Source organism: Thamnophis sirtalis, unplaced genomic scaffold (genome assembly GCF_051295495.1).
Source record: "Thamnophis sirtalis isolate CommonGarterSnake01/CBP01778 unplaced genomic scaffold, rThaSir2_p1.2 scaffold_4, whole genome shotgun sequence".
Classification (NCBI taxonomy): Eukaryota; Metazoa; Chordata; class Lepidosauria; order Squamata; family Natricidae; genus Thamnophis; species Thamnophis sirtalis.
The window spans coordinates 38,381,903-38,393,746 of NW_028261384.1; the positions used below are offsets into that span (position 1 = coordinate 38,381,903).

Sequence of the window (11,844 nt, forward strand, 5' to 3'; positions counted from 1 at the left end):
ATTACATTAAACCTAAATTTAATCTGGATTCCATTTCCCTTTCCCCCATATACGTCTTTAAAATTTATAACTTAGGTGTGTCATTAAAAACCCAATAACTACTTCTAGTGTAGAAATATTGTGAATCTTTTAATTAGATTAACTACTCTGTGCAAGTCAGGATGTTAACATTCTAGTTGGATGTGTATAACTTGGAACAACCCAGTATTTTTAGTGTTATTCACCAGCATACTCCATAGCAAATACAAACAGTCATAGCTGGAAAGTAGCGCCAGGTTTCTAACTGATGCACTGATTTCTATATAAAATCAGATATTAGTGTGTGGGTGTGTGTATTTTGTGTGTATTGGAGAGAGAGACAGAAAGAGAAACAGAGACAGAGAGAGAATGTTTGAGTATCAGTATATGAGAAAGAAGGAAAAAGAGAGGGTTTTTGTATGTACTTGTCAGTTATGTTGGGGATTACATACTTTCTCAGAGTAAAATGAGTCATTTCCAGCTCAGAATTTGAATAACACTGTTATTTCTCTGGCCAAGTAATTTCTGACTCATTTACCACCAAAAGAAGAATGAGAAAACAGTCATGGCCAACCATCATGCCTAAAGTTCTCCTTTCCTTGTCCCCCCCTTCTTCTCTTCTTAAAATGATATTATCATGTAAACAGTTATTTCTCTGTGATTCATCCTGACATCCTGAGTGGATCAGACTTCAGGGGAAATGTTGTTATAATCATGGTTCTAATGTTCAACTTGTTAAATAGAATTCTATCTATATCCATGTGAAACAGAGATTGAATTGAAATTATGAAGACAAAAGAAACCAAAAGATAAGAGAGATGCGGTTAAAGGTAGTTAAAAGAAAAGAGTAGAAAAATGACACTAATATGAATTTAAATAAAAAGTTTACATAAATAGCAGCCATAGTCCTAGAATGTTCTGCACACCACAGTTAATGGAGATGGTTCATTTTACAAATGAGATCATACATGGTTTATTAGAGCTTTGTGTTGGTCAGAAAACTGCATCCATCATCTTTTACTTTGAAGATACTCAAAAAAGTAACTTCCCTCTGAAATTTCAGAATTAGGCAAATTTGTGACAGAGAAATAGGGTTAAAATTATTGTATGTAACTTCTGCTGCAGCTCTTTAAGTCTTGAGTAATGGATTTTATCCAGCAAGGCATTCAACAAAGTAGATCACAACTTACTTCTTGGTAAGCTAGAAAAACGTGGGATAGACAGCATCACTACCAATGGATCAGTGGTGGGTTTCAAAAATTGTTGGAACCTACTCTGTGGGTGTGGCCTCCTTTGTGGGAGTGGCTTGCCACCCATGTGACCGGATGGGAGTGGCTTGCTGCCCATGTGACCATATGGAAGTGGCTTGCCGCCCATGTGACCGGATATGAAATTATGAATTAGTACTTAGGTCGGTCCAAGTAGCTATTCAGAAGTTAGTGGTTAGAAAACACCAATTATGTAAGGAAAGGTCCCTAAATTGTATAAGGAAATATTACTAGATCATTATTAATGTGTAAATAAATGTGGGACATTACACACCCACCAGCGGTGGGTTTCAAAATTTTTTGGAACCTCTTCTGTAGGTGTGGCCTGTTTTCCGGGTCCACTGGTGGAACCTCTTCTAACTGGTTCGGTAGATTTGACGAACTGGTTCTACCGAATAGCTGCGAACTGGTAGGAACCCACCTCTGCAATGGATGTATAACTGGATGACAAACTGTCATCAATGAGGAGTTCCTTAATGGTACTACATCTGCAGGGAGAGAAGTAAACAGTGGGGTACCAGAAGGTTCCATCTCAGGCCCGGTACTCTTTAATATCTTCATCAATGAGGGAATAGAAGGGAAACTCATCAAATTTGCAGTTGGTATTAAGCTGAAAACATCCCAGAAGACAAACTTAGGATCCAAAAAAGATCTTGACAGACTTGAGCGATGAGCTCTATCTAACAACATGAAATGTAATATGAAGGAAACCAGGGCTTTACATTTAGGCAGGAAAAACCAAAGGTATAAGTACAGATTAGGTGAAACCTGGTTCAAAAACAGTAACTGTGAGAAGGACCCTGGAGTCCTAGCATACAATCATTTAAATATGAGCCAGCAGTGTGCAGCAGCAGCCATAAAAAAGCTAATACAGTCCCTGATTGTATAAGGAGAGGCATAGAATCAAAATCATGTGAAATATTAGTACTGCTTTATAAAGGCTTAGTAAGGCTATACCTTGTATACTGCATTCAATTTTGGTCACCGCATTACAAAAAAGATGTTGAGACTTTGGAAAAAGTGCAAAGAAGAGCAATTAAGATTATTAAAGCCCTGGAGGCTAAAACATATGAAGAACAAACAGTGCAGGACTTGTGTTTGGCTAGTTAGAGAAAAGCCAAACTAGTGGGGACATGATAGTAGTAATCCATATTTGCAAGGCTGCCAAAATGAAGAGGGGGTTAACTTATTAGCACCAGAGGGCAGGACAAGAAACAATGGATGGAAACTAATCAAGGAGAGAAGCAATCTGAAATTAAAGAAAAAGTTCTTAACAGGGTGGATAATTAACCAGTGGAACAGCTTTCCACCAGAGGTTGTGGGTGCTTCATCACTGGCGATTTTTAATAAGACACTGGATAATCACTTTTTTGAAATGGTATAGGTTTGCTGCTTGAGCAGAGGGGTTGGACTATAAGACCTCCAAGGTTCCTTCCAGCTCTATTCTGATTCATAGTTTGTTAGCAACCAAGGAAGAAAAATGAAGCTTCCCTACACAAATGCAGTTTATCCTATAATATGGTTACTTCTTGAGAGCTTGTTGAAGTTGGCAGTTAAGAAATAAAGTTTAAGAATATGTCTAAATTAGCCTCAATTAGAATTTGAGTGGATATTCCAGGGGTCAAAATTGGCAGAACCCAAGCTGGTTCTCAATAAAATATAAGAATAAATATGGTTTTCTAAAACAAATGTGCTAAGTCGAGGTAAGTTATATTCGTTCTCCACCCTCACCCCCAAACAAATGCCAAAATGCTAACAGCAACTATATTATACGGTATTTTATAATTGTTATAGAGATTTTGATATTATAATTTTATTTTCTGGTAAGCTAAATCAGATAAGATAATTTGTACTATATAGTTAGTTTTATTAACTGAGTTGTTAGTATGTGATAATAGTACTATAAGCTTTTTTGAATTTGTTAGCTATCTATCATGTATTCATGTATTCATGTATTCATGTATATATGTATATATGCATATATGTATATATGCATATATAAATGCATAAATGCATAAATGTATAAATGTATATATGTATTGTGTCACAACCCCTGGTATGCCCAAATATGGGAGGGCACATACTGGTTCCCTTTTCTGTCTATCGGCTCACTCTGGGAGCCATCCAGGCAGAAAGGCATTTTTTTATGTTGTCTTGTTACATTTGTGTTGCATTTGTGCTGATAAATAAATAAAGGGAGACTACTATAGATTTATTTCAAGCTATTTAGCTCTCATCAGCTAGTCATACCCTTACTGGGAATTGAGCCTGGGCTGTATTACATATTAGGCAGTTATACTAGCCAATAAGCCACTATATATATTTATTTATTTATCAGCACAAATACAACACACGTGTGTGTGTGTGTGTGTGTGTGTGTGTGTGTGTGTGTATGTATATGCATATGCATATGCATATGCATATGCATATGCATATGCATATGCATATGCATATGCATATGCATATGCATATGTATATGTATATGTATATGTATATGTATATGTATATGTATATGTATATGTATATGTATATGTATATGTATATGTATATGTATATGTATGTATGTATTTAGTGTCACAACCCCTGGTATGCCCAAATATGGGAGGAAGCTCACTGCTTCCATTCTCTGTCTATCAGCTCGTCACAAGAGATCATCCAGACAGAAACCCAATATTTTTATTGTTGCCTTTGTTACATTTTGTGTTGTATTTGTATATATATACACACAAACACATACATATACACACACACACAAACCCTTCTGCCTAACCAAATCTCCTATTAATTTTTTCCTTGTGTGTCTTTCTCAGTACCGCTGTAAGTTGTAAGAGGCTATACCTCATTAGTTCCTCATATGCAATAAAAAAATTGACATACTATGTTACATTTTTAAAATAAAATTAATTCTTTTCCTTCCTACTGTACTAACTCAAAGAATTTTTGGCAAGCTCTAAGGACTTAAAATATTGATGCCTTTTTTATATTAGTAGCAATTTCCCACATCAACAGAATCCCATGTGAATGACCTGAATCACACTTTAGTTGCAAATATCCACAAGAGATTAGTCAGTACAATTATATATTTTTCTTATGCTAATATTTAATGTGTACATATGTGCACACATATGCATGCACACACAAATACAGAGACCTCCCAAACTAATATTTAACCTACTAATACATTTTTTCAATTTCAACTAATTTGACTGATGAAAATATCTTAAACTGTTAAAAATGAAATAAACGTATGTGCATATAAATACATGCAATTTGTTGAAAATTTTGCAAATCAGTGTAGGTTTAGAAATCTTCCAATCCTGATGACAATTTATTTTTTTAAAATAATTTTTAGATCATTAATTTTCCAAGACATTAGTGTGTGGAAGGGGTGTCCATAGGTTAATGGTCCAAAAAAATCAAGACAGCCATCAAATCTCCATTGTACATTAAAAAAAAAAACAGGTGGACCTTCAATCATATTTTTGTAGCTGCTTGTGGACATCCCTGAATTAGATCTATAACTCTATAACTTTATTTTTTTAACACTCCCAAAACTTAATTTAGTTCTTTCTACTAAGCTATCTTTTGTGTTATTTCCAGTAAAGGCAGTATGGACAATCAGATTATTTATTATTATTAGGTCCCTACTTCATGGCAGTGGTCTGTTAACCAAATTCAAAATTGGAGTGCGGAAGGTTTAGGCAGGCAAGTTGCCAACAAAATCTTAAGAGCAAAGCAGCACAACTGAGTTTTAAATTCCTTGCATGTTACCTGATTTTGAAGAGGGTATTCCATTGTTAAACTGGATAAATTGAATCCATAAATATTTCTTTTGAGCAGAGAAGGGGGCTTGCACCTTTCCCCCCATTTAACAATTTGATTTTGCTGACACAAAGCATGTGCATTTCTAAACTTAACATTATAAAATATTCTGACAATTTTAATATAAACAGGAACCTTTTGCAGTGATTGCTTGGATCGAAAATGTTTTTCCACTTGACATTTGTTTATACATCCAAGGAAAGAAACTTTATTTATGGCTAGCTGAAGAACACAAATAAACATGGGGGAGAACTGAAAAATCAGCTTTGATTATGCATGAAAATCTACAATGTCATTGTGTACTCTGGTTCCATATTCTGATTGCCTGTTTATTTTTCTAGAGCTGCTGGCGAGCCTATGGAAGAAGAGTCAGCCTTGTGAAGTGCCAAGTCCTCCCCTGACATTTCCTGTGTGTGACATCATTGTGTATCCCCCCTCCCCAAAAAAGCACCCTTAGACATGTCTTGTCTGCTGCTTGGGTGGCAGAGATCAGTTGGAACATAAACATTGGGCACAGAATTCTGAACAGCAGCTTCACTTGTTCGTGGGAGAGACTTAAAAGAGCCTAAAATTCCTTCAATGTAACCACTAGAATTCTAACAGTAGACTGAACCAGACTTGGAAGAGAAGGCAGAATCTTGTGCCGATTTTTATATGCTCTCTGATCCACTCCCCAAATTCAGTGGTAGAATAGAAATGTTAAAGTCATTCTGCATTCTTGTCTATGGTTGTCTATGAAAATAGAAACAGCCTGTGAAGCCACTAGGGAAAAAAACTAGACAGAATCACAAATCTCCCTCCTGCTTCTGACATGTTAAAATACATTTTAGAGGGACTTTTTCTCTCTCTGATCAGTTGAAATGGTTCAAATGATTGATTGGATGTAATGAAATTACGAGTTGTTCTTCTGTAGTTCCACTTTAAAGGTGCTAGAGCAATTTCATGAGAGAAGCATTAATTTCCAAAGGGAAACTGGATAGCAAGAGACATCCATTCTGATTTTTTAGCTGCCCCAAATGCAAGTGTGTTAAATGGGTCTCTTCTTTAGCTTTCTTTTGTTGTTGGTGGTGGTTTCTGTATTTCTGTTGTAAGTGATAATTAGAATCCGGTGAACATAATTTGCTTGGGAAAGAAAGACTGATGGTTTGTCTTTGGCATAATCCTGCACAAATTACAAAATGATTGATTGCAAACTGATTCAAACTGATTCAGCTTTTAGAAATCAAGTTTTTCCCTATCTGACTTAATCTTGTTTCAGACCAATCATGTGCTACACTTTTAAGAGAAATAAGCAAGACACTTTCTTGAAGTTTGCTGGAAAATCCAGTACTTTTGCAGATTATTTTTTTCTTTGGAGTTGGCATGTCAGTTATTCTTTTTCACTGAAACCCATTGAAGTTTGGAACTCAGTAGCAAGTTTCTGAGAGGTATCTCCTGTTATTTATTTTCTTCTCTGATGAATAGTAAGATTATGCCACAAATCCATGTGGATTCATGATTATTACAGAAGAGATGTGCCTTTTGCTGATAATGAATCCTTAAACTCTTACACATGTTGCCTTATTGTCACAGAAAAGGAAGGTGTCTGGGCTGTCCTTTTGGAGTTTGCAAATAATGATAGAAAAGTTATATCACTAAAATCTTTCTCTCAAGACACACATACATGCACACATACACATAGACATACACATCTGTACATACAAACCTATACATACAGAGAAAATTGTGTATTATTTAATGTTCCCCATTCTATTTTACACTATCTGATAGCTGACATTCCTTTGATCGGCAAGCAACAATAATCTTTTATACATTTTCCAAGCTCAAAGAAGATATTAAAGCCATAAGTGAACATTGTCATGCTTTTTATTCAGAAATTTGAAATAGACTTTAATTAAAACAAGGTTCAGGGAAAGCCAGAATATGAAAGATACAAAACAATGTGGTTTCAGTTATAGCAGATGCAAACCTGTAAATCAAAGATGAAAGATTTCACTCAAATAGAATTATATAATTTTCTTTTGTTATACAGATGGATTGTATTCCCCCCAAAGTGTTTATAATTAATATTATAATGTGAAAGACTTTTTACTATTCATATGGAAATTGTCTAATATAATTTGGAAATCTGAATAGTGTTTCAAGTAGAAAGCTGCAGGAGAAGTTCACTAGATTCATTATCAAATTATATTTTGTTATGGAAGTGTTAAATGAGATGGATACCTACTATTAATTATTGGAAAGATAATTTATCATTCAGTTCCTGTTTTCATGATTAATGATATTCTGAACATATTAAACTGTCCAAGTGTCAATACATAATTTTGTCCTTTGATGCAAATAAGATTACATTTTTCAAAAAGGTAATATATTTTGAACATTTTTCTAAAGAATCCGGCATGAAAAATTATTTTGCCTCTCTAATAGTTATCCCATTAATTATGCTTCATGAAAAAAATCACTGCATCTTAAGTTGTTTTATTATGCCATTTTTGATTTTTTTTTCATGTCATATTTTAAATGGTAGTACTGGAAATGACCCACTTTCTAATATTAACATTGTGTTTCAATTTAAAAACTGGGTAAAAATTAACAATTGAAAGAATGAGCAATCAAGATTTGATTGATTATTTCTGAATTTATAGTAAGAAAAAATATCTGTTTCAGATACATCACATTTAAACTGAATACAGATGGCTTCGAAAATCTGAATCTGAAAGCTTGCGCAGCATTATTTGGAATTATATCTTATGGTATTAAGCTCAATAGATATTTCTTTTGAGCAAACATGCATGGTTTCTGACTAGAAATTAAATTTATCTTTTAATTTGTTGCAAGGTTTACACGATACAACCTTATTTTCTGGTATAAACAGAGCAATATCAAAATGAGTTTTAATCATCTTCCAAGAAGAGTGGATAGTTTTGTGATTTTCTTTATATAGAGATGATATAATAGCTGATAATAAGTATTTTAACAATTAGGTAACAACTAATTTTACATGCTCTCACTTCATTTCAGAAAGCATATATATATAGTAAATAAATAATTTCTTGGAAAACAATGTTAATTAAAATGGGAGAAAAAAGGTTCTCATATAAAATCTTTTGCCATTAAAATCTTTTAATAAATTTAGTACCTTTAAAGACTGAGACAGAGATAACTGATTCGGATACGTTGTGTGTGTGTGTGTGTGTGTGTGTGTGTGTGTGTGTGTGTGTGTGTGTGTGTGTTGTGAGTAAGAAAGAGACAGATATCCTAATAGAAAGGTCTTTTGCTAAAGCATTATTGATGATCATAAGTAATTAACCTTTGATTTGGAAGTTTTAATGTCAATGATGATTCAACTAAACCATCTCATAAAACAACTGAACAACTGACTTGCTTACTAAGGACCTTTAAATTTATCTGGAAATTCAAGAGTCTTCTGCTTGGACACTCATACAGTTTTACCAAGTAAAAGCTTTAAACCAACTTGATTCAATTAGTTTTTGCCTGATTTACACACATCTAATAAGTAGGATGAACATAGGATACAGCTGGCAGAAATCTAGAAAAGAAGTCACTGACATCAAGATGTACTGGCAGTAATTTTAAAGAAATGGAAGCTAATATATGCATTTCCACTTCTTATTTATGATGCACTAAATACTTCACAGTACTTTGCCAAACTATAAGAATAAAATTCTATACAACTGTTTGAAATGCTGATCTCTATAAATGTGACATTCCAAGTTAATGCATTTGGCACAGAAAAAAATAGAATGACAATAATTGCCATAAAATATTATATGGATTTCCTTTGAGCAGAATGGAAAATGGTTTGATTTAATTTATTTTTAATTAGACTATTTAATTGTAGTTGGTGAAACATTCTCCATGTATTTAATTATTTTTTCCATCTGTCACCTTAAAAAAATTAATTTGGCGATAATTCCAGGATAAGTTGAAGGGCACATTCCAAGCTTTTGAAGATCCCATACAATGGTGGCCTCTTAAGCTGGAAGCGCTTAACTCCATTCATATGTTTTTCATTATTTTTCCCTAAATTGTGAAAGAATTAAAATGTTTAGGTCTAGATTACAAATAAAATTAATCTGTCTGTAAATATAAATTTTGAATATACCAATTCTGTCTGTTTAGGAGAGCCTAGAACAGTGATGGTTAATCTTTTTGGACCCAAGTGCCAAAACTGGAGAGCGCACGCGCGCCATAGCGCCAGAACCCAAAAGAGAGCAGCTGGCCAGTGTGCATTTGTATGGCAGCCACTGCTCTTCCAGGTTCTGGCGTGCACATGCGCACCAGGCTGCTGCTCTCTTCCAAGTTCTGGTGCATGCATTCCGGAACTCTGAAGACCGCCGGAACCCGGAAGAAACCAGCTGTCTGGTGTGCATGCCCAGAGAGGGCTCTGTATGCCACCTCTGGCACGCATGCCATAGGTTTGCCATCATGGGCCTAGAATGGAATTATGATGGAGAAAAAAAACACCATTCCCTGTCACTACCATTTCGCCTTCATACCTTTGTATTATGTGCAAGTCTTATGGGATATATTCTACAAGTGGAAAGAAATTATAATTTCACATATTTATCACAAAATCTAGAAAAATAGTCAAAAATGGTTAGAAGGAAATACTATTCTAGGAGAAGGCAAATTTAGGAGAAAATAAGTTGTAGTTTGGCCCTATAATCATTCAGTTTCTAAAGTAACTAATGTATCATTGTGATCATGAGACAGATGTTCAGAGCTCCTAAAGGAACTAAGCCAAACCAGTTTTGCTATGCTCTGCTTACTGTATGACATTCTTATCACTTCACAGGTACCAATTCATTGATCTATTCAGATAATACAATATAATGAAGAAAATTAACTAAGTCTTTAGTCTTTGTTCCTTGGTCTTGCACACCAGAAATGAAATATGAACCCATTTTAGGCAGGAAAGGAAAACTAATGCAGTAATCAGATAAAATTGATGCACCAGGTCTACCATCACCAGAATTAGATGAATTCCTGATGCTTTCATTCAAGTGGATTCTTATATTCAGTTACACTCACCTGTTACCTCTTTATAAAAGTGCAAAAGAATATGCACATTTATATATCGTAAATGCATTTCATCATGTCAAAGTAGACATTTCTGAATATAGTTTGTCTATGTTGTATAACATAAATTTAATGTGAAAACTGTTTCACAATACGACATTGTGAAATTTGAATCGTAAATAAAAAAATACAGAAATACAAAAATACTTGTAATTAAATACAAGCCCAATAAACCCATCATGATAAGTTACTGCCTTGGGAAGCTGTTCCTTCATCTGCAAAAAATGCATATGTCTTTAAATGAAAGGAAACCAAATCAAAGTTTGCCATAACATTTAGTGGCATTTAAAGGAAATAATGTTTCGTATCCAAATGCATAGATAAAACTTCATTTAACTTATCAAATTCTTTAAAATATCAATAAAATAATCTTGGCAGAATGAAATCTAAATTTAATAAATAATATTAATGATGGAAATCAACAAGGATTTAAAGCAGTATGAAGTGGAATGGAAAGGATACATAAGTTCCTTTGTGTTACTTAATTGTTTTCAAACAAGTCTGATTCATTATTTTGAAAATTCCCATCCACCCAAAATCAAGCAAAACTGGGATGAAATGGCAGAACATAAGCAATTCCAATTTTGTATCAGTTATAAAAATAAAGTTAGCACTTATTGCAGACATAAAAAAAGTAACATTGAAATTGGATACTGTGAAGAACCTCCTAAAAGTTCACTTTTTATTTTAAAATAAGTGTTCTTCATCTAAAATCAGTCAATCTACTTTTTCCCAGCAGTTTGACTGATTTTGAAACACAGATGCCTTCATTAAAATCTTTCTGCATCACAATATGCCTCCTGGCCACAAACTGAAATTAAAACATCAGGAAATCCAAATGACTGATCTTGCAAATAGAATCTGCTTAAACCATCAAATATAGAGCTTTAATGCTCTATGAGCGGTAATGGCTAAGAATCTGTAAAATGACAGAATTGGTCTTAAAAATTGGAACGCTAGAAAATTCTAGATTTTTACCAAGTTTAATGTGGTAAAAATTCATCTATTACCGACCATCTTTTCATAGACTTTAATTAAGTTGCAACATTTTTAAAAAGGTATCTTTGTCCTTGTTGCAATTCTATCTATTGCAATACTATTTTAAAATACAATGCTACATAAAAAGAAAAAATCCATATATTGTATGAAAGTTACAACAAATTTCTACTTGAAAGTGATCATATTTTACTTCATAATTAATTTTTATCCCCTTTCAGGAATAATGTTTAAAGAGCTCCCATGGTGTTGATTATTTACAACATAGTAGAAAGATATTTCAGCCTGTATTTCTCTCCAAAGAAAAGCTGTCATTCGTGTTAATGGCAGGTTTCTCTTCAAATGCCATTACTCCAGCCTTGGTCAGTCAACTGTAATTATGATTTTGACAGTAAAATCAGAATTCATTCAATATCTCCATATTTTATTGTCTAATTGGTTGTAACTTTTCAGTGCCAGTAGAAACATTCTGATCATACAAGTCAAGGATCATGCAAAAGAATCAGGTTGATACTGACTGAGTACTATAAGAAGCTTTGTTCTGCATTTACGTTTCTTCCAAAATCCCAAAGAATCTGAGAATACAGGGTTGTAGCTCTAGAACAGCTGGAAGATACTAGATCGGGGTAGGGTGTAT

The 11,844-nt window shown here is 33.9% G+C and overlaps 1 protein-coding gene across 1 annotated transcript in view; it reads left to right on the top strand.

The window, feature by feature from the left end:
- LOC106556994 (histone deacetylase 9) overlaps positions 1-7,440 on the top strand; it is a 173,693-nt gene extending 166,253 nt beyond the window's left edge. Inside the window, exon 15 of the mRNA XM_087714371.1 lies at positions 5,450-7,440. Within this exon, the coding sequence (XP_087570497.1) occupies positions 5,450-5,489 (40 nt within the window). The 3' untranslated portion in view covers positions 5,490-7,440. The remainder of the gene's footprint in view (positions 1-5,449) is intronic.
- The last annotated feature ends 4,404 nt before the right edge of the window (positions 7,441-11,844 follow it).